The sequence below is a fragment of the Microcaecilia unicolor genome, chromosome 3 (genome assembly GCF_901765095.1).
Source record: "Microcaecilia unicolor chromosome 3, aMicUni1.1, whole genome shotgun sequence".
NCBI classification, from domain to species: Eukaryota; Metazoa; Chordata; class Amphibia; order Gymnophiona; family Siphonopidae; genus Microcaecilia; species Microcaecilia unicolor.
The window spans coordinates 143,643,583-143,667,781 of record NC_044033.1 but is presented as its reverse complement, the minus strand read 5'-3'; the positions used below and the strand labels follow the sequence as shown (position 1 = coordinate 143,667,781).

Sequence of the window (24,199 nt, the reverse complement as noted above, 5' to 3'; positions counted from 1 at the left end):
TTTATGCTAACAATTAGTCTTCTCTTGGGCTCCTACTATTCCCAAGAACATAGATCATACTCTTACTGATTACATTTTGGTTACTAATACTATTATACTGAACTTTGTATGGGGTACCAATGAAAATATTGTGATCTTAGATCATTTCAACAATATCTCCAATCCTGATTGACAGCCTGTAATGTAGGCTGAAAGGCACATGGACATTTAATTCCTCCAGTACTGCTATTTATAAATTTGTTACCAATTTGTTTCCAGAGGTGGTAAGAAAAGTGATCCACAACTATTCAAAACAACAAATGTACAAATAAGGATGAGCAGTTGGCTAGATGTTTTCAAGGCTGCCGTAAACTATTACTAGTACTACTACTTATTTCTAAAGCGCTGCTAGACGTACGCAGCGATGTACAGTTGAACATGAAGAGACAGTAATTAAGAAGAATTTCTAGTTTTGGGAGGTTTTTAGCTAGAGAAAAGAGCAGGAAATAAAGGAACCGGATCATGGAATCTGGGGTTTTGAAACAGGATTACATTAGATGTAAGTATTGTGTACAGTTATATCTCAAAATTTCTCATACAGTACCATTCTAAACCAGCAAGTAGATCTCACTTTTCTGTTTCAGAACTGTTAGTAAAAACCAATTTTGGTAATTTATTAATCCAAACAGTAATTAATACATTTCAATGCAAATAAATCTTAAAGTACCAGAATGAGATTAACTTTTAATTAATTAATTATATGATGTGGTGCCACAAAGAAGAGTATAATAAATCAAACTTAATTCTGAATTAATACAGGTTCATTCTTCATTATATACCTTTTATAGTGACTTCTGACAACTCCTGTGTCGCACCAGTTAGAGCGTCTTATATAGTTTATACTTTTAGACTACAATTAGATCCTGCTCTCTGCACCTCTTAGTACTTTTCTACAGCAGGGGAACCCCTGCCTTTTCTCACTTCTGGCCTACTTACCTATGGCAGTGCCTCCTGCTTCATCAGTTATCATATAGGGAAGCAAAACCTTTTGACTTCCCTTAACATATTTTTTTTAACCTGGGTTGTTTGTGAACAAGGGAGGGGACTCTGTTATACCATCTTTCAACTATATCCAGTTCTAACAGGCTTTTGCTTGACTCTCTGTTTTTTTTCTAGCCTGACCCCTGACTTACTTGCTTTACTGGTTGACTGAGATATAGATATGTAAGCTCTAAATGTATTCATGTACCTGTATAAGCCTAAAATGTATTTGTTCCCCTATTTGCTTTACTTATAAGTAGGGATGCATGTTAATCGTGATTATCATGACATTTTATTAATCGCTATTAGAAAAGTAATCAAGGCTAATAAATTTTACATTTTTGCAGGTTTTTTCTTTTTCCTCTTACTGGCTTTTCCTGTGGCTGTCATTGCTTCTCCTTCCCTTCTGTGCTGCATTTGATTGGCCAGCCCCAAAGCACTTCCTGATTGGCTCTCTCCCCAGGGTGCTAATGAGGAGTTCTGCTGTTGCTGGATATCAAGCTCAGCCTGCACTGCCTTGCCCGCCTGCATTGCTGCCACTTGCCTGAGCTGCTGCCTTGCCTGTCTGAGCTGCCTTCTGTCCTGGTGAGTAGAACCTGTGGGTCCATTATCCTCTCGCCTCAGCCCACTTTCCTAAGAACATAGGGACATTTCAAGAGAGGAGATCTCCATATATATATAAATAAATTCAACTGATAAAACTATTGATCCCTCTGCTCCTGTTTACCTGATTTCTGCTCCCATAGGCGGATGCTCAAAACTCCAGCGCCAGAAAAATACCACCAGATCAGCATGGTGAAGGAACTCCCTAATTCTCAGTGCCAATGAGATGCAAATTTAGGTGCAGTCGTAGCATTAAGCATTATGGAGTTCGTCAGGAGCATAGTGTCTGATGCATGCACTTCAGAGGTGTGCATTAAGCACAGTTCTTAAGCGCATGCCTAGAACCCCTGGGGGAAGAGGGAAGGAGGAGGAAGAGGTGCCTGCACAAGAGAACTATTTTACATGTATCCGGATGGTCTTCTGAAGCCCCTCAACTCCACTCAGCCTCTGCTCTCTCTCACCAGCAGCCTGCTCTTTGGAGATGGGGGGGACATACAGTGGCGGCCATTCACTTTCTTGGTAGCTACCAACCCCAGGCAGTGACTCCCATACATTCTTCACCCATCCCTGCCACGCAGGGCCTGCCAAAGAGTATCTATCTTCAGACATGCGCCCACCTACACCCCAGGGAGCCTTCAGGCCCTCTCACCACCACTACCCCCCTTATGTAGTCCAGGGACCAGCAGCAGCAAGGAATGGGTCGCTACTTCTGCACTTGTGACTGATATCGCCAAGCCAGCTCAGCAGAAGCACCCTAACGCCTACTCTGAGCTGGCGTTATTTCTGCAGCAGTAAGGCAGCTTGTGTTTGTTCACTGTTCTTCTGAACATTGGGAGGGAATGGGAAATTAGTTCTTTTACCTACTTTTTTGCATGCTTGTTGTTCCCCGTGGTTGAGCATTCTATGCTAGCAAATTGAGGTTCTAGTCTGGTGCTAATGGCCTCTAGCGCCCGCATTTGCTTCTGAGCATTGGAACTTTAGGGTACAGTATGTGTGTGTGTGTGTAGGGGAGGGCGATCCTTTACAGAAACTCAAATCGTGGTGCTTGAGAAATCTGGATGGGACCAAAATTTGTCCAGACTTGTAGGCCTGTGTTGCTAATTTTGCTCATAGTAAACTATATGATCATCTGGAAAGAAAACACTGTCTTTTTGGCATAAATTGGTCCTTTAGCTAGAAGCAGCCCTCCAAGTGATGCAATATCTTTTTGCGCCAAGGATGGGTCGCTAAATGCATATGTCCAGAAGAGAAATATTTTTTTAATTTTCATGAAGTCTTTATTAATAAGTAATACACAAAGTCGCTATTGTAGCTGATTTGATCATTAAGGGGTCAATATTCAGCAGTTTGTGGTGAGCATTTTGCTTACCGCCAATGGCATTATCCCTGTGTGGGCTTCGGTTTTGAATATCCTTATTTTTTAAGCTGGCTAACATGTAGCTGCTTAAGTCAGTATTAATCACATAAGCGGCAATGGTTACTGCATAAAATAGGACAGATGTTTTATGCGGGCCCATTTATGTGCTAACGCTGGCTGCTTAAGACAGAAGCCATTAGTGCCATATTAGCACCTGCATTTACCTGCACAGAATAGTCAGAGGCCTGGAACATGGGAACAAACAAGCGCGCACACGAGCAACACAAGTAGCATGCTAATGTAGTCCTGGCTCATGTTAATGAGGTCATTTTGTATTCCCAATTCTCAGAAAAGAGCACCTGAAACAGAACTGCTTTACTGCTGCAAAAAACGCCAGGTCAGAGCAGGTGTTAAGGTGTTGGAAGAGAGGATTTCTCATGATTCCCATGCTTCTCTCATGATTTTCTGCAAAATCTGCTGGTTTTGATTGCTTTTGGATGCAAAAAGAGGCCCGTGCAAGCCTTTAAGTGCTGGCCGTGAGAAACGGCAGACCCAGGCAAAAGCACACATTGGTATCTGTTTCTTGCATCTAAATATAAGCGTCCATGCAAACGAAAAGCTGCAGAAAACGGGTGCCAATGTGTGCTTCACGTTTGGCTTTTACCAGACACATGCATACAGATGCCGAGATTACTGCAGAGCTGTGCATGCGCCAAGCACGATCCTCTCGTGCCAAAGCACAGTCCTTCCGCTGAACTCCCTAATGCTCAGTGCCATGAGTGCGCCTATATTTGCATATCATTAGCGTTGAGTTAAAGTGTTGTTCTTCTGCACTGTTCTGGCAATATGTTTACAGTGCTATTCGGAATAGCGCCGGAGTTTTGAGCATCAGGGCCTAAGTGCTGAATATCAACACAAGTGCCATGTACTGAGTCTACCCCCAGAGCGCCCCCAAGATACCCAGCTTTGTGTTCGGCAACCATGATATTCAGCAACATTTTTGCCTGTTAAGTGCTGCTGAATATTAGCAGCTAGCCCTAGCCAAGTGGTTTGACGGGTCAGCAGCTAGTTGCGTCATTTTGAGTAGCTGGCCCTAAGACTTTAGGATCATTACCACTGTAAATAGCTGGATTGCTAACTTCATGCAAAGAAGAAAGACCTCACATATATCACCTAGAAGGAATTTTGGTACATTTGGGTGCCAGCAAATTTAGCTGGATGTGAGAGGGAAGTTCTGGAACCCAAGCTTATACTTCTAGGTAGAAAGTAAAAATCCATATTCTCTAGGGTAGTATTCTTAGAAATGCTCTTTGTTCCATAGGTAGGACCCGAGAAGCAAATGGAGGTCTGATGTCTCAATGCATGTATGAGATGATGTAGGCAAGAGGGGGTTTAGAGCTATAGCATGTATCGAGGAAATCTCCCTAGCCAAATCTATAACAATCTAGAAAATTTAGGAGATTTTAAACAATAAGTATCTAAGGGTCTGACCCAAAAACAGAGGAAAAGGCCTCGAGAAGCCCTCAGCAAGTCATAGACCTCGGGGGCTGGGCTTCTTCATCATCGGCCTGAAAAACCTCTGTATAAAACCTCTCTCTGGTTTTATAAAACGTTATCTTCTGTTCTTGAATTCTTTTACTACTCATTGGCAAGAGGGGTTTAGATATGTTAGCGTGGAGGAGTGGCCTAGTGGTTAGGGTGGTGGACTTTGGTCCTGGGGAACTGAGGAACTGAGTTCGATTCCCGGCACAGGCAGCTCCTTGTAACTCTGGGCAAGTCACTTAACCCTCCATTGCCTCCCGCATTGAGCCTGCCATGAGTGGGAAAAAACGCGGGGTACAAATGTAACAAAAATAAAAAAATAAAAATCTAGAGAACATTTTGGGGGAAGGGGTAACCTGTTCAAGTGTACAGCGCTGCGTACATCTAGTAGCGCTTCAGAAATGATTAGTAGTACTGTTGTTGAAAGTTACGGACTACTCGTTAACCAAGATGAATGCAGGCTGCTGCTGTTAGTACTTAAAAATGAGAGAGAGCAGCTTTTAAATTAGATTCTAAGGAGAAAAGCAAGTAGTCACTCAGGAGCGCATATCTTTGAGTAAGAAATCTTTAAAAGATATTGGAAAAATGCTGATCTAAAAGTAGCCCAATAGCGAGGACGTGGTAGAGGTTGCAGTAGTCCAGCTGATAAGCAGACAGAGGGAAATGATTCCAGATTTCCACTAACAAATGTTACTTGTGTTGTGAATGCAAAATTTTTTTTTTTAAATTGACGATATCTCTGCTTGGTGTCAGACCAACTGCTTAGTTCTTAACCCCTCAGTCTACCACTTGCTGGATCACTGATAACAGCGATTAGCGTATCTGGGTTTAAAAAAGGTTTGGACAAAATCTCTCATGACAGACTCCAAAAAATTAAAAGGTTTTCTGTTAAGAGGATAGGACTAAATGATCAGTTATCCTTATGGAAAAAGAGTTCAGTAGTTGAGTGCTCCAAGGGGGTTTGAACTGGGACCTGTGCTGTTGAATATATTCCTAATAGTCTGAGAGACGTGACACAGTTATTCAAATTTATTAAAAGAGCAGAAGATTATGACAAACTGCAGAAGGATCGTGCAGGAAACAGGGTGTAAATGGTACATAAAATTTAGTGTGAACAAGTGCAAAGTGCTGCACATAAGGGAAAGCTATTCTCAACTACAGGTACAAAATTCTAGGTATAGCCTTTCCTCATACAAGAGGATTTCCACTCTCTTAATTATTTATTAGAATGTTTTAGACATTCTGTGCTTGAAGTCTTCCATCTACATAAAGTAACAGTTTACCTGGCCTATGCTCACATTTTTACTAAATGGCATTAGTGAGAAGTACTGTATATTCTTTGACTTGGAAGTTCTTAATTTTAAAAATACTACATGAAAAATATGTACATTGTACATTTGCATTCCTTCTGTCCATTCTCTCTACTAACTGAAGCACTATTAATTTTCCTTACATTTTATGAAAATTTCCCATCTATAAAAATTCAGTAATGTTGCCTAGTAATACTTTTATTAATTATTACATACACTATTTAAAAAACAAAACCCCCAAAACTATAGAAAGCTTCCTTTCTGCACAACTCTGTCAAAACCCGACCAATTCCAACAAAACTCAAGTGCACCATCCTGCAGAAATGTCCCACATATTTGTTTTTAAAAATGTATTTTTATTTGATCTGTTTCTTTATAATGCTTGTGTTTTGGAAAGACAATTTATTTTTGCCATATCCCTTTTCTCAGAAATGTATTTGGATTTCATATGCTAATTTTGACATATGAAGCACTTCCAGTTTTCCAACTGTTTGGTGATGGGTGTTTATTTGAAAATCTTTAGTATAAAATTTAGCTTTATAGACACACAAACTGAAGACTTTGAGACACTGTTCATCAGTGTTGGTCATTTCCTGAGTCATCTGTGTCTAATCCTCTAAATGAAAATATGCAGTACATCCCAACAGAGCTGTTTTAGAATGCTGCCTGTTTACTATTGTGCGTTTTGAGAGCTAAAGCTCATAAATCTTAACTGCATTCTCTCTGTTTCTGTAGGATGATGTAGATTTACAAGGGACTGAGAATCTAAGTGGAAAATGAGCTTAACATCCTGGTTTTTGGTGAGCAGTGGAGGCACACGCCACCGCCTGCCTCGAGAGATGATTTTTGTTGGAAGAGATGACTGCGAGCTGATGTTGCAGGTAATTGCATCAGCCTGCCATGTGTGACTGATCAGAACTTGGATGTTAGCATGCCAGATTTATTTCCTTTAGTTTCATTATCCTATTTTGTTAACTTGTTATTCATCCTATTAATTTTTACCTTTTCAGCCAACATTTTTAATTACACGTGCCTTCCCACATTGATTTGTGCAGTATAAATATCCTTCAATAATATACAGGGTCTGTTCCCATTTGGAAGTAATCAAATCTGAAAGCTTGTTTAATATCTAAAGCTGCAATTGATTTGTGTTTAATCAGGTAACATAGGTCCATATATTGAATAGGACCACCTGTCTCCTGGTAGCTGTACAGGATAGAGGTAGAATTAATGTTACCAAATACAAGAGAGTTGCTTATTTGACCTTATAGATACCATTTTTCACAATAGCATGAAACATTTGCTATACATTGGTGGTTGATAAAATTTAGAATAAGAAGAAAAAATGTCATTAAAATGCATTTCAGAGAATGGCAGACCTGTCACTGTTTGTGAGGAAAGTAGTAATTAGCCATCCTGTATTGAAAACATTACTATCTGAGTTATAATTGAAAACCCTTGAGCAGCTCCTGGAAGCTAAGTTATAAACAGTGACAGTTTACTTGCTGTCAGGAATTGAGTATAGTTTCATGTAGTGTGTGATATATTATTTATAGAACTGAAGTAATCTGATCTAATTTATGTGTAGTAATTTATGGCATTAATCCAAACATGACAGCTCTTAAAAAGTTATAGTATCTACATACTAAAAGGAAGGTTTTCAGAGTTGGCAAATTATTCTAATGTTTAGAAATGTTTAGAAATGTATACAATTCTGCCACTTCATTATTTTTTTGGTCTCTTGTCATTAAAAAGGACAGATATCAAACAAGACAGAGAAATTGAAGAACTTCTTCCAGTTTCAGAGGTCATATATAAATTGTTAGAACTGAAATTAAATAGGGGTCATTTTACTAAGCTGTAGTACAAAATAGCCTTAGCATACCATCTTTCCGGTGTGCTGAGGCCATTTTTACTGTAGCCATAAAAACCTTTCCATGAATGGCCAACGCATGGCCATGTTTAAAAATTACCATGGGAATTCTTACTGACTCCTATTTTGTAGGCGGTAAGGGCTCCTGTGTTATCTGTGCACTAACCAGTTAATGCTCGTAGTGTAAATACACTAACTGGTTAGTGCAAGAATGCATACTCTCTGCCCCGACACACCCCAACAAAAACATTTACTGTATGTTTAGTGCATGCACGTGGCAAAACTAATACAGAACACTTTAGTGTGTCCTGTCTTAAGCCATTTATGCTAAACAGCCTAGTTAAAGGGGCCCCTGAATTTTTCCAGGGACAAGCAGAATAATCATTCACAAATGTAAATGTCAACGTCTAACAGTATCCATTCAGATCATCTCCCAGAGTGTTTGGAAAAGCTAGAAAATATTTTCCAGGGACATACAGAATTTTGTGTAACCACTGCCTTGTAGAACCTGTCAGTCTGTGCCCATGGTGGTGATTGTATGTAGCTCCCTTTTCACCACCATATAGTCCTAATTTTTTTTTTTAATTGAACTGCCTCTGTTGTTTTTTTTTTCTCCTTGCTTTCCTATAGATTTTTAGTTATGTCCTTGAAAATTCAAAAGGTATTTTTTTTTAAGTGTTTGGCCCTGAGTGTTTCGCTCAGTATAGTGTACTTATCTGCTTTGGTTTAATTTTTCTTATACACTTTGTGTCCTCCCGATGGTCAAGAAAAAGTCCAATGGCATCAAATACTATACCCCTGCAGCTACAAGATGTCTATCAGACTATACCAGCATTTATTTTTGCTGCTGGAGGCAACAATATGATAACCCTTTCTTTAGCTTTTGCTCAAAGATGTCATTCAGGGATTAAACTCTCGCAATTGAAGTTACTCAGCTTAATTGCTGTGAAAAAGACCAGAATAATTCCAACGGCACCAAGTGTATTGGTGGCAAATGCACTGGAGGCAGCATAAACTGCTGGTAAACCACCTGCACTAAAATAGCATTTCAAAATCATAGGCTAAGGAGCAGGCAGCCTTACTGTTTGAACTCATGAAATGATTCTTTAGAGTCAAGTTCAGACTGGAAGAGTTGGTGTTGAGCACTGAACGAAGGTGTTGAGTAATTTGTATTATTCTCTTATGCTATATCGGGGTGAATAATAGGAAGATCACAGGTTCTAAGCAGCTTTCTTTTTCTCATGAAGTTGACTTAGTTGCAGCAGTCTTGGAATATCTGAGCCAGAGCCACTGACCTAAACCTTTTCAGTTTTAGCCTCTGTAACATGGGATGGTTGTAGTCATAGATGAGAGTTCGTCCTGTAGGGGTCCCAGTCTATGGTGTGACTTAAAAACAGCCGTGGTATCAGATACCTAAAAGAGGATTGAAGTTCCAGCACTCTGTATGTTATCCTTGGCCAAGGACTCTCATCTATGACCACAACCATCCCAGCATAAGATAAGTGTAGAGTTCACCCTATTTTTGAAGCTATTGTATCCCACCCCATGTACAGAATAGATCAGGTATCTCCAGAGAGGAAAAGAAGTTTATGGTATTAGTAACCACAATGGAGTTTGGACAACAAACCTTATATTTATTAAGACTGTAACATACTGAATCATTAGATCTGCAGCACCATCAGGCTAGGGAGGTTGGAGTGCCATGATGTTGAAATGGGCTTTTTAAAGTAGTGTTATACTGTGACAGAGTCCTGCAGGATACACCCCAGCTACTGAGCACTATTTGCATATTAAAAAAGAAAAAAATATGACCACTTTAAATATAATTTATTTAGGTTTTCGATTGGAAGGTTTTTGTTTGTAGCATTCTCAATTAAAATTTAATGCCAAGAAGTGCAGAGTGATGCACTTGGGGTGCAGAAACCCAAAACAGAGAAACCGGATAGGACGGGAGAGATTAGTATGCTTGACTCAGGAGAGAGATCTTGGGGTGTTGGTGTCAGAGAATATGAAGGTGAAGAAACAATGTGACAAGGTGATGGCCGTGGCCAGAACGATGTTAGTCTGCATGGAGAGGGGTATATCCAGCAGAAGAAAGGAGGTGTTGATGCCCCTCTACAAGTTGTTAGTCAGGCCTCACTTGGTGTATTGTGTTCGGTTTTGGCGGCCGTATCTTGCTAAAGATGTAAAAAGACTGGAAGCGGTGCAAAGAAAAGCTACAAAGATGGTATGGGATTTGCGTTGCAAATCATACGAGGAGAGACTTGCCTACCTGAACATGTATACCTTGGAGGAAAGGAGAAACAGGGGTGACGTGATACAGACGTTCAAATATTTGCAAGGTATTAATCAAAAACAAACCTTTTCCGGAGACGGGGAAGGTGGTAGAACTAGAGGACATGAATTGAGGTTGAAGGGGGGCAGACTCAGGAGTAATGTCAGAAAGTATTTTTTCACGGAAAGGGTGGTAGATACGTGGAATGCCCTCCTGCGGGAGGTGGTGAAGATCAAACCAGTAATGGAATTCAAGCATGCATGGAATAAGCACAAAGGAATTCTGTTTAGAAGGAGTGGAACTATGGAATCTTAGCGGAGATTGCGTGGCAACGCCGATAATTGGGAAGCAAAACCAATGCTGGGCAGACTTCTATGGTCTACGCCCTGATCATAACTGAATAGATATGGATGGGCTGGAGTGTAAATTTTAAGGGGCTTCGATGTTAGCTTCAGAACTTTTGGTACAAGAACAGCGCAGAGCAGACTTCTAGAGTCTGTGCCCTGCGAATGGTAAGGATATATCAAACTCTGGTATATATATATCAAGATGGCCGCCGCTTAGCAGATGTGGGAGCCGTTGGCTCCTGATGCCATCGTCGCAACTGACCTTTGCCAGGCTGAGCTCTGACTGGATCTTTTCAGCCAATACCCCGTGTGGGCCGCAGTGGAGCCCTGATTATCCTTGGGTTGGTTCCTGTTTGCATTTTGTCACTGTTCGCGACACCGTGAGAGGCCGATACTGAGCGGCCTGCAGCGCCGCGAGACGACTCATCTGTGGTGCTCGGTGTGGGGTTCATCTGCCGCGCTTGGCGCTGCGGTCCCGCTGCGGAGTCCTGAACCTATTAGCGGGAGTGGAGCATGGAGAGGAGGTCTGCACAACGGGCTGTGCGACCCCAGAACCGTTGGCTAGCCTAGTCTGCCCTGCTTCCTACCGACGTTCCTACAGCCCAACCGTCGGCTAACGGCACACAGGCTCATCCCAGCAGACATAGCTGCGGCGGTAGCTGCTACACAATAACTGTTAAGAGTAGCACTTTAAAGGTGGAAAATGAGGAAACAAGCGAGCGGGGTAGTGATCATGAGCATCCCTTCCCCCTGTGTGTGGACTCCCGGCACTGCTGGCGCCCCAGTTGTCGGGGGCTGCCTGTCTTCTGATTGCCTCTGCTTCCCGATTTGGTTTGAGCCCTCTTCATTTTGCCCTTGTCCAGCACTGCCTCCTCTACACTGGAACGGCCTATCAGCTGTTGAGCTCTTTCCTCCTGACAAACTTCTCAGCCTCTCCTGCCTTGTGACTGCCTCCTGTACTGCCTTACCCCCGCCTTCGCTGTTCTACCTGCTGGAGCACCTGGAGACCGGTTCCTGGCCTTGATGGGACAATCTTTATCGTTACCTTCTGTGACTCGGCGAGTCAAGATCTGATTTTGACCTATTTCTCTTTCCTCTTCTGTTCTTTTCCCTTCCTGCTGCTCATTCCCATAATTTCTGTATTCTCCCTCCCTCTTGCTATCAACTGTCATTGTAATTCTTTTCTTTAGTTCATTGTAAGCCGCTTTGGGGCTGCGTTCCGTGGCAAAAGGCGGGGTATAAATGATCTAAAATAAATAAATAATCACATACCATGTAAAATGAGCTTATCTTGTTGGGCAGACTGGATGAACCATATAGGTCTTTATCTGCCGTTATTTACTATGTAGAACCTATTTTTAAAAAGGGATCCATGGGTGGCCTGGGAAATCACAGACCGGTGAGCCTGACATTGATGCTGGGCAAAATAGTGGAAACTATTATAAAGAATAAAATTACAGAGTACGTAGACAAACATGGTTTAATGGGACAGCCAACGTGGATTCATCCAAGGGAAGTGCTGGACACTCAATGAAGTTACATAGAAACACTTTAAAAACAAATAGTAGGAAATATTTTTTCACTCAACGAATAGTTAAGCTTTGGAACTATTTGCCGGAGGATGTAGTAACATTGATTAGTTTATCTATGTTTTTAAAAAGGTTTGGAAAGGTTCTTGAGGAAAAGGCCATAGTCTGCTTTTGAGACAGACATGGGGAAGCCTCTGCATTGTGGTTGCATGGAATAGTGCTACTATTTGGGTTTCTGCCAGGTACTTGTAACCTGGCTTGGCCACTGTTGGAAACAGGATACTGGGCTAGATGTATCAATGGTCTATTCTTATGATGATATGTTCTTATGATATGATAGAGGTCTACAAAGTGCAGTGGTGTAGAATGGGTAAACGTAAATTGATTCTTTTTGCTACTCTTTCAAAAATACATAGACTACGACACTCAAGGAAGTTACATGATACTACTTTTAAACCAAACAGGAGGAAATATTTTTTTCACTCAATGAGTATTTAACCTCTGGAACTCATTGCCAGGGGATATAGCATCAGCGGTTAGTATGTTTGGGTTTAGAAAAGGTTTGGACAAGTTCCTGGAGGAAAAGTCTATAGTCTACTATTGAGATGGACATGGGGAAAGCCAATGCTTGTCTCTAGCATCTGTAGCATGAATTTCCTACTATTTGGGGTTCTGTCAGGTACCCGTTACCTGAATTGTCTGCTGCTGTATGCAGGATAGATGGACCATTGGTCTTACCCAGTATGGCTATTTTTATGTTCTCATGAGGGGAAGCCTAGCGTTGAAGGACTCCTAGGGGTAAATGTTCTCCTTAAGTAGGCATTTGTATCTTCAGTTCTGGAGGTCTAGGGAACTGTGTATAAGATTTATATGGCCTACGTGTTATTTCTCTGTGCTTAGCAGTTGCCAGAGTCTCTAGAAGTGGTGCAGTCTCAAGTTGAAAGCAGCTTTTATTACTCTTGCTCTCTGACCTGGTCCAGATTAACTCTCAATCTCTTTGCTCAGCTGTGTTTCATTGAAGACTTAGATAAATTTGGTTAAGGACCTGGGGGGAAGCTAGGCACCAGCAGTTGCCCAGGGACACATTGCACTTGCCTAGAAAGGGGGCGGATTCCTTTGGTCACTTGAAGTTTTGGGTGATTTTTGATTGGACAAGCAAGGGGTATTCATCTTCTGTTGTTTGGGCAAGACCCAGAGGAGCCAGCCCTTTCATGAGGCCTGAAAATTTTGATATGGGTAGGAGCAGATGCATCTTCTCAGGCCAGAAGGATCCAGAGAAACAATGGGGGGAGGGGGCAGGCTACCTGTTGAGCCATGTGTGGAACCATGTTATCTCGGATCTTTAGGTTGTTCAGGGCTAAGCTCTAGATCTATTTCAGCCTGTTTTGAATGCCCTTATGGTTTCACCTTGAATATCAGCCCTTAAGTGACGGACTTAACCTTCACCTTGAATCAAATAGATTGAAAATTCTGCAGGAAACAAAACACATCTTGGAATCCCTATGGATTGAAATTCCATGTGTAAAGGGGGAAAGGATAGTGATAGGAGTGTACTACCTGGCCAGGATGACGAGGCGGATGTGGAAATGTTAAAGGAAATCAGGGATGCAAACAAACTGGGCAACACAATTATAATGGGTGATTTCAATTACCCTGATAGTGATTGGGTAAATGTAACATCGGGGCATGCTAGGGAGGTAAAATTCCTTGACGAAATCAAGGACAGCGTTATGGAGCAGCTGGTACACGAGCCGACAAGAGAAGGAAAAATTTTAGACCTAGTCCTTAGTGGAGCACATGATCTGGTGTGAGAGGTAATGGTACTGGGGCTGCTTGATAACAGTGATCATAATATGATCAGATTTGATATTAGCTTTGAAGTATGTATACACAGGACTCCACTGCAATGGCTATCATCATGGGCTCCTATCTCCTTCCGAAAAAAACCACAGAAAACAAAAACTTCCAATTATAGCCAATCTTAGGAAGAAAAATTCTGTGATCAAAAAACGGAAGAGGGCATGTATTATACTTATCTATATAATGATCCAAGTGCACAAATGTAACAACTATATCTGGTGTAGGATGTGAAAAACACAACAGAAAAAAAACGACACACCGTAGTGGAGGTCACTCACAGTATCTAGCCCAACTGAGAGCCAACAAACATATCTCAATATCAAAATATGTTAGAACATTTCAAAGTAATCCCATATACAGCTTATATCTTTCAACTTAGCTTGGGACGTTAGTTCTGAGAACTCCACAGTCTCTTGATGATCTTGGCTTCTGTTGAAGGCTGTGACAATTCTAATGTCTCATATGCCTAAACAGGCTCCATCGGCTTTGCTCATTTGCGATGGCTCCATACAACTACTGATGCCATCATTCCTCAAAAAAGAGCAAATTCCTTGTACATTTGTACCAAACCATCTAGCATGGGTAATCCACTTCTAACTCGCAGTGTCTCTTAAACTTCTCGACAGCAAGGGACCCATCTGTTTCGCTACTTCGTCAGGAGAAATGTAACAACGCCAAGAAACTGTTTTTCATTTCAATCCGTTGCGAACCGGCTTTTTAGGGCTGAAAAATTGAACATTGTTGCCTTGATAACTGCAAGGTATTTCTCTCTTAGGTGATAATTCCTAACTCAGAACCCAGAATTGTGTACCTATAGTTGGGATTATTTTTCCCTGTATGCATCATTTCTTGCATGTCCATATTAAATGTCCATATTAAATGTCACCTGATATTAGATGTCCATTCTCTTAATCTCAAGATTTATCTGCAGATTCTTGTAATCTTCTGCCATTGTAATGATTTTGTGTCATCTGCGGGTTTGATCAACACTTTATTTTTTTTTTTATTTAAATATTTATTACCCACACTATCCAACCATTCTAGGCGGATCATTTAAGAATGTTAAACAGCATAGGTGCCAGTACAGACCTTAGGGCCCACCACTACTGACCATTTTCCAAATAACATAAAAGCATAAGCGTTGCCATACTGGGACAGACAGGAGGTCCATCAAGCCCTGTATCCTGTTTCTAACCATGGCCAATCCCAGTCAGAACAACCTAGCAAGATCCCAAAATGGTACAATATATTTTATGCTGCTTCTGCTAGAAATAAGCAGTGGATTTTCCTAAGTCCATCTTATTAATAGCTTATGAACTTTTAGGAAGATATCCAACCCTTTTTTAAACTCCACTAAGCTAACTGCTTTTACCACATTCTCTGGCAACTAATTCCGGAGTCTAATTACACGTTGAGTGAAGAAATATTTGCTCTGATTTGTTTTAAATTTGCTACTTTTGTAGCATCATTTCGTGCTCCCTAGTCCTAGTATTTTTGGAAAGAGTAAACAAGCGATTCACGTCTACCCGTTCCACTCCACTCATTATTTTATAGATCTCTGTCATATCGCCCCTCAGCCATCTTTTCTCCGAGCTGAAGAGCCCTAGCTGCTTCTGCCTTCCCTCAAATGGATAACTAGTTAGTCTCACTTTCTCCTGTCTTTAGCCAGTTTGCAGTCTAAACTTTCTTACTATGCACCATGATATTGTTCCTTCAGTGTGAGACCGTTGTGGGCCCTTTACATTCTGTAAGGTAATACAGCAACTTTAGTGGTAGTTTTCTTCATCATTAGAAATACAGTGGGGGGAAATAAGTATTTGATCCCTTGCTGATTTTGTAAGTTTGCCCACTGACAAAGACATGAGCAGCCCATAATTGAAGGGTAGGTTATTGGTAACAGTGAGAGATAGCACATCACAAATTAAATCCGGAAAATCACATTGTGGAAAGTATATGAATTTATTTGCATTCTGCAGAGGGAAATAAGTATTTAATCCCTCTGGCAAACAAGACCTAATACTTGGTGGCAAAACCCTTGTTGGCAAGCACAGCGGTCAGACGTCTTCTGTAGTTGATGATGAGGTTTGCACACATGTCAGGAGGAATTTTGGTCCACTCCTCTTTGCAGATCATCTCTAAATCATTAAGAGTTCTGGGCTGTCGCTTGGCAACTCGCAGCTTCAGCTCCCTCCATAAGTTTTCAATGGGATTAAGGTCTGGTGACTGGCTAGGCCACTCCATGACCCTAATGTGCTTCTTCCTGAGCCACTCCTTTGTTGCCTTGGCTGTATGTTTTGGGTCATTGTCGTGCTGGAAGACCCAGCCACGACCCATTTTTAAGGCCCTGGCGGAGGGAAGGAGGTTGTCATTCAGAATTGTACGGTACATGGCCCCATCCATTCTCCCATTGATGCGGTGAAGTAGTCCTGTGCCCTTAGCAGAGAAACACCCCCAAAACATAACATTTCCACCTCCATGCTTGACAGTGGGGACGGTGTTCTTTGGGTCATAGGCAGCATTTCTCTTCCTCCAAACACGGCGAGTTGAGTTCATGCCAAAGAGCTCAATTTTTGTCTCATCTGACCACAGCACTTTCTCCCAATCACTCTCGGCATCATCCAGGTGTTCACTGGCAAACTTCAGACGGGCCGTCACATGTGCCTTCCGGAGCAGGGGGACCTTGCGGGCACTGCAGGATTGCAATCCGTTATGTCGTAATTTGTTACCAATGGTTTTCGTGGTGACAGTGGTCCCAGCTGCCTTGAGATCATTGACAAGTTCCCCCCTTGTAGTTGTAGGCTGATTTCTAACCTTCCTCATGATCAAGGATACCCCACGAGGTGAGATTTTGCGTGGAGCCCCAGATCTTTGTCGATTGACAGTCATTTTGTACTTCTTCCATTTTCTTACTATGGCACCAACAGTTGTCTCCTTCTCGCCCAGCGTCTTACTGATGGTTTTGTAGCCCATTCCAGCCTTGTGCAGGTGTATGATCTTGTCCCTGACATCCTTAGACAGCTCCTTGCTCTTGGCCATTTTGTAGAGGTTAGAGTCTGACTGATTCACTGAGTCTGTGGACAGGTGTCTTTCATACAGGTGACCATTGCCGACAGCTGTCTGTCATGCAGGTAACGAGTTGATTTGGAGCATCTACCTGGTCTGTAGGGGCCAGATCTCTTACTGGTTGGTGGGGGATCAAATACTTATTTCCCTCTGCAGAATGCAAATAAATTCATATACTTTCCACAATGTGATTTTCCGGATTTAATTTGTGATGTGCTATCTCTCACTGTTACCAATAACCTACCCTTCAATTATGGGCTGCTCATGTCTTTGTCAGTGGGCAAACTTACAAAATCAGCAAGGGATCAAATACTTATTTCCCCCACTGTATTTAATAGCTTAATAGTTTTGTTTTTGTTCCCTTTTATATTGGGTGGAAGCAGGTCAAAAGAAGTAGATGATATTTTCTTATTAGACTAACTTTCCTTTTATTTCTTTGCATTAAGGTTGACTAACATTGCAACTGTGCTTTCATCTCAGCACAATAAAGTAATCCCAACTTCAGTTGATGTCAATTACTTTAAGTTAGCTATCTTAAATAGCCTGAAAATCCTTGGGGTCGAGCTAGACAACCACCTGCTTATGGACAATCAAGTGAAGGTTGTTGCGAAGAGAATGTTTTTTGCAATGTGGCGGCTGAAGTGTATCAGAAATTGCCTACCTAGAGATCTCTTCCGCACTCTCGTCCACTGGTTGGTCCTTTCACACCTGGACTACTGTAGCGGGATATATGCTGGTTGTCATGACTAATTGCTAAAAAAAAACTCCAGACAGCCCAGAACACGACCGCTAGATTAGTACTAGGCAAATCGCGCTTTGCTCATGCACAACCATTGCATTTTGACCTGCACTGGCTCCCAGTCAAGGATCACATTATCTTCAAAGTCTGCTCTTTAACACACAAGATCGTATTTGGAGAGGCCCCTGAATACATGCTCGACTTAATTGATCTGCCGCCAAGAAATGCTTCGTCGTCATCGTGCAACTTTGTCTACACTTTCCCAGCAGCAGGAAAGTCAGATATAAAACACGTTTGCTTCGTCTTTTCCATATACCAGTGCTAAGGCTTGGAATGCACTGCCGAAGCAATTAAAAGGGATATCAGACCATCAATTATTTAAGAAGTTCTTAAAGACATTCCTATTTATGCAAACATTCTATATCGAACTCCTCCTTCTGACTCTCCCGTTGTAGTTTGAAGTGGGACTCTAACCCAATTGCACTTGTTAGACATTTTTTTCCTTCCTAAGTCTTTTCTGTGAATTCATCCCAACACTGGCATCCTGTGTTTCTACCTTTCTTTTATTGTAATTTTTCTTGAACTACTGTACGCCACATTGTGCCTGCGCTTGTGGGAAAATGTGGGATAGAAATACACTAAAATAAATAAATAACACTGTCGGAAAAATAGTCTGGTATTTCAGTGCAATGGGTTTTGTTTGCAACAATTTTCTTTTTCGGGTTAGGCTTTCCTCTTTTAATTTAAACATATACACAAATATCAATAGAGTATTTAAAGCTAATGGAAATTATTTCTGGACACATGCCTGTTTGTAGCATTCATTTTTAATACTTGAGAATTTGGCTTATTTTTCTTACCTGGTAACATTTTGATGATGAAAACCAATGTTAAAAACTATTCTTAGATCTTGTAGAATTGCAGAGGTGCATGTTGATTCTGTTAATACATGCTTTTTGTGTAAATATATATTCTTCTATGTTTTTTTTTCAGTCACGTAGTGTGGACAAGCAACATGCTGTGATCAACTATAAGGCTTCTACAGATGAACATTTGGTGAAAGATTTGGGAAGCTTAAATGGGGTGAGTTGCATAGAAACAAGAGTTGTGAAAGTATGATTTAATAAAACTCTCTAGTAGGATTATATCCCCATTAATCCACACCTATTTCTTGGTTCTGCTGTTATTGGAATAAAGACTATATATTGTGCTATGTGGACTGGTGCACGAAAATGCTTTGAAGGGTTAGAGTTCTTCATTGATGACATTTGTTGATGCTGTCATGATCTGTTCCTATGAACACAGTTCTGATGGAGATGTTTTAGCCTTAGCGTTATGAGTTTAATGCAGGAATAGGGGAACCATCATTTAAATGAAGATGTTTACAATAGCTAGTAGGAAAAGCATGCATTGATATGGTTTTCAGAATGCTTTCCAATATACAGTTGTAGAAGCAGGTTTTAAGGTTTCTTTGAGTGCCTGCTTTTTGCCTTTTTTTTCCTTTTCTTTCTTTTTTTCCAGTTGTAACATGTTCATGCTGTAGTATCCTGATTATAAAAAGATAAAATATTTGTTTACTAGGCCAGGGGCATTATAAACTTTTTTATTTTTTATTTTATATCTAACTTTTCTCTTTATCTGTAACTCCTGATTAATTGTTAATCAGTCTCTAACTCTTTCGAGTAGGTGTAGCTCACCTTGAAATTTAACCATGAGAGTTGGCAAGAAAGAAATCCCTGTTAACTTAGTATAACATAACATAACAAGTATCTGCTGGAGAAAAGGAGACAGAGCTATTTCAGAATGAAGCATATTCCTCTGTGTTCGGGATTCAGAATGGGGCCTCAGAGGAGATTTGTAGCTATGGAGGTGTGTGATTATGTTGAGCACAGATGTGTGTTGGAGGTCGAGTGAAGTATGGTAGGTAGGAGAATTGGTGACAGTGGGAGAATTTCCTTGGAAAAGTGTGAGGTGATGTAAAAAAAATGCTAGAAACTACCACTAGTTGCTTTAGTTATTTATTTTTCTTTTTTGCTCACTGCCAAACTGTTCGAAGAGTGATGAGGTGTGTTGGATTTGAAACACTGTTTTTCTTAGAAAGCAGTGGGGATTTTTTGGGCAACATGCTTCTCAAAATGCTGACCCAGTGTTTCTAATTTGTATGCTTAATTGAAAGATTCCAGTTCTATTTCTGCTTGTAAAATTTGGTTGTGGGTGGAAGTTCCATTATTGGAAATTATTGTGCCTACAGTTAGCAATATAGACTGAATTGAGTTCATTTTACATGATTCTTTTCAAAACTGCATATTTTGAAAACCTTAAGTATTTTTTTTTTTTAATTTAAACAGTTTTTTCCTTGTCATCAAGCAGATGAAGCCATTACGTATGGGTTATGTCCATCAACCAGCAGGGGAGATAGAGAGCACTCAAACTTACACAGTGCCCTCTTGGCCAGCTAGCTCCACTGCCTCTTCAGTATTCTCTATCTCCCTTAGCAGGGTGGCTGCAGCTTGTTCGAGCTCCAGAAAAATCTGCCGGGAGGTGGTTCCTGGCTTGCCAGTTGTTAACGGGGTGTTGGAGGCTATAGCAGCTTCACTTTAAAGGCACATAGGTTAGCCCTTTCCCTGCCTTACCCATACCTCTGTGGATGTGGACATATTGCCTTGCTTTCCCTGTCCTTACCCACCAACAGTGGATGCAGGCATATAGGTTCGCCCTTTCTCTGCCTTTCCCACTCATCTGAGCCTCCGGAGTCTTCAATACCTCTGCTTTCCTCTCAGCTTAAAAAAAAAAAAAAAAGTTGTGTCGCGTTTTTAAATGCAGAGACGCTGGAACAGAGGTTTTTGACCTGATTTTCAGCAGGATCGTAGTTGTACACTAGATCCTTTGAGGTAAGAGTGTTTTCCAACTCCTCCGGGGTGGGCCCGCGATCGGGGCGATTTTGGCGCGAACCGCCATTTTGGATTTTACCGCCGTTTTTCGGCGATGGCTGCAGACAATGTAAAGCACTGTTCCACTTGTGGCAAGTGCAAATCAGCAGCAGGGCTCTGTAAATCGTGCTGTATTGGCGTAGGAGCCGGCCCGAGCATGGCGAGCGATGTTTCTTCCCGCTCTGAGTTAGCAGCGGGCGCCATTTTGCTTACACCGCATGGCGCGGCCTCCGTGGACATGGAGAGACCTGAGCCGGGTGGGGCACCTTGAGATGAGGTTATTTCAGGAGTGGCTAGCACCGGACAGGATTTGGGTGCCCAGGGTGAGATTTTCTCCCCGGATTTTGTGCTTTTCCTGCATAAAGCATACATGATGAAAAGAGCCCTTCCTCAAGGGTCGCCTGAGGCTCCTCTGATTGCCCCCCCGATGGATTCTGGACTGGGACTGCCCAATGAGGCTTTTTTCCCAGATGCTTGGCCTAAAGATAAGCGCAGAAGGGTTAATTCCCCTTCAGATTGTGGTGCACCTTTTTCCCCCCCGTGGTCGGGGTGTGAGGATTCGGAGAACTCTGACAGACGTTCTTGGTCTGAGGAACCAGATTCAGGTGCTGATTTACCACAGGATCTGGATGATCCCTCCGCGGTGAGGATTTTCCACCGTGATGAGCTGCCAGCGCTTATTTCAGATACCCTGCAGGCCCTCTCGATTGAAGATCCTGACAGTGGCATGGCCTCCTCGGGTAATCCCAGGATGGCTAGTACCAAGAAAGCTGCTCGGGCCTTCCCTTTGCATGACTCCATCCTAGAGCTTGTTTCGGCTCAGTGGGCTGACCCCGAGGGACCTTTGAGAGTTTCCAGGGCTATGGGGCAGTTATACCCTCTGCGTGAGGGACATATTGCTCGTTTTCAAATGCCTACAGTGGATGCCCTAGTCACTGCGGTGACAAAGAGAACTACCCTCCCTATTGAAGGAGGTGTTGCCCTGAAGGACGTTCAAGACCGTAGGCTAGAAACAGCGTTGAAACGGTCCTTTGAAATTGCAGGTCTCACTGTTCGGGCGTCTGCATGCAGCTGTTATGCTGTGAGAGCCTGCCTAGCTTGGCTGCAACAGGCAGTGGCTCAGCCCGGAGATGGAGCGGAGCCCTTCTTGGATGTGGCTCCGCGGATGGAGGTGGCCTTGTCCTTTTTGGCTGATGCCCTTTATGACCTTGTCAGAGCTTCGGCTAAACAAATGGCAGTAGCAGTGGCGGCTCGCCGTCGTCTGACACTGGGCAGCGGACATGGCCTCTAAGCAAAGGTTGGTGAAGTTGCCTTTTCAAGGACTTCTCCTATTTGGTGAGGAGTTAGAGAAAATTGTGAAAGGCCTGGGTGATCCAAAACCCCAGCGCTTGCCCGAAGATAGGCAGAGGCCTTCCTCTAAGGGCCAGGCGGTCCACTCCTCGTACAGACCTTGCTTCCGTGAAGCTAGAAGGTACCGCCTGGGGCGTTCTGCTGAGTTCACTTCACGTGCCCGTGGTCAGCAGAGGAACTCCTTTCGCTCGGACAAGCGTTCCGCAGCCGGTGGCTCAAGACCAGGAGTTCAGGGGCGACCCTCTCAATGATGGTGCGCCGGCCCTCTCCTCGATGCCTGTCATCGGAGGACGGCTTTCCCTCTTTGTCGAGGAGTGGGCCAAGATTTCCTCAGATCAGTGGGTTCTGGACCTGATCAGAGATGGATACAGAATAGAATTCAACGCCCCAGTAAGAGACGTGTTTGTGGAGTCCTGATGCGGTTCTGCCGTCAAACGGGCAGCGGTGGAGGAGACTTTACAAGGTCTGATTCAGTTAGGGGCAGTGACCCCAGTGCCTCCCACCGAGCAAGGCTGCGGCCGATACTCCATCTACTTTGTGGTGCCGCGAAAAGGTGGGTCCTTTTGCCCTATTCTGGACTTAAAAGAAGTGAACAAGTCCCTGAGAGTGCGGCATTTCCACATGGAATCCCTGCGCTCCGTCATTGCGGCGGTTCAGCCAGGAGAGTTTCTCACGTCTCTAGACCTGAAAGAAGCTTACTTGCATATACCGATTTGGCCCCCGCACCAGAAGTTTCTGAGGTTTGTGGTGTTGGGAAAACATTTCCAGTTCAGGGCCTTGCCTTTTGGCCTCGCCACAGCTCCCCGAACCTTTTCGAAGGTAATGGTGGTAGTAGCTGCTTTTCTCAGGCGAGAAGGTATCAGGGTTCACCCGTACCTAGACGACTGGCTCATCAGAGCAGACTCTGCAACAGAGAGCTTACAAGCTATAGCCAGAGTGGTCTCAGTACTGCAATCTCTAGGCTGGGTCGTCAATATGGCCAAAAGTCACCTGTCCCCTTCACAATCTCTAGAGGTTTTGGGGGCCAGGTTCGACACAGTCTCGGGCTATGTGTTCCTACCCGAGCTAAGGCGGTGCAAGCTTCAGAATCAGGTCCGTCTGCTCCTGAGGATGCCCCGCCCGCAAGCTTGGGACATTGTCCAGCTGCTGGGATCGATGACAGCCACGATGGAAGTGGTACCCTGGGCGAGAGCGCACCTGAGACCTCTACAGTATTCCCTACTCCGGAGATGGTCTCCTATTTCTCAGGATTACCAATGCAGACTTACTTGGCTCCCTGCGGCCCGTCTCAGCATGGAGTGGTGGCTCTCGGACAGCATGCTGCGGCGAGGAATGCCGCTGACGCTCCCCGTTTGGTGCCTAGTGGTAACAGATGCCAGCCTGAAGGGCTGGGGCGCACACTGCAAGGGGAAGCATGCCCAGGGTCTATGGACACCCGAGGAGTCGGAGTGCTCCATCAACCGCCTAGAGTTGAAAGCGGTGTTTCAGGCGCTTCTGGCCTTTCAAGTGACCCTGGAAGGATTGGCTGTCAGAGTGATGTCGGACAACACGACAACGGTGGCCTATATAAATCGACAAGGCGGAACAAGGTGCAGAGCACTAGCCGCGCAGGCCAAACTGATTTGCCACTGGGCCGAGCTGCATCTTCAGTGTCTGTCGGCAGCTCATATTGCAGGTCAGAGCAAGGTGCAGGCCAATTATCTGAGCAGGCATCAGATCGATCCAGCAGAATGGAATCTGGCAGACGAAGTATTCCTGCAGATCTGTGCCAAATGGGGCAAGCCCGTGATGGATCTAATGGCGACAAGTGCCAATACCAAAGTCCCGTGCTTCTTCAGCAGACAGAGAGATCCTCGCTCGGCGGGGTTGGATGCCTTGGCTCAACCCTGGCCTCCGGGTCTACTTTATGTGTTTCCCCCATGGCCCTTGATAGGGCGCCTGCTCTTGCGGATTCGGCTGCACCCAGGAGAAGTGGTCCTCATCGCCCCGGATTGGCCAAGGAGACCTTGGTATGCAGACCTCCGACAGATGCTCCTGGAGGCTGCTCTGCTGTTACCTCTGGTACCGAACCTGTTGACTCAGGGACCGGTAGCCATGGAGGACGCCGGCCGCTTTGGTCTTACGGCATGGCTTATTGAGAGGGCGCAATTGAGGGATAAAGGTTATTCCAATAAAGTTATTTCCACTCTCCTGCAAGCCCGCAAGCGGTCCACTTCCGTGGCTTATGCCAGGATTTGGTGCCTGTTTGAGTCTTGGTGTGCTTCCAGAGCCATTATTCCAAAGCGGGCTCCTGTCTCGCCGATTCTGGACTTTTTGCAGGAAGGTGTACAAAAAGGCTTGGCGTATAATTCCCTGCGAGTGCAGGTGGCAGCTTTGGCCTCCCTTCGTGGTAAGGTGGAAG

At 43.4% G+C, this 24,199-nt stretch overlaps 1 protein-coding gene across 1 annotated transcript in view; it reads left to right on the top strand.

Annotated features, from left to right (window-relative positions):
• Nucleotides 1–24,199, top strand: part of CEP170 (centrosomal protein 170) — a 203,682-nt gene that overhangs the window by 19,237 nt on the left and 160,246 nt on the right. The window contains exons 2-4 of the mRNA XM_030196425.1: nt 1,368–1,605; nt 6,568–6,713; nt 18,512–18,601. Of these exons, the coding sequence (XP_030052285.1) occupies nt 6,609–6,713; nt 18,512–18,601 (195 nt within the window). The 5' untranslated portion in view covers nt 1,368–1,605; nt 6,568–6,608. The remainder of the gene's footprint in view (nt 1–1,367; nt 1,606–6,567; nt 6,714–18,511; nt 18,602–24,199) is intronic.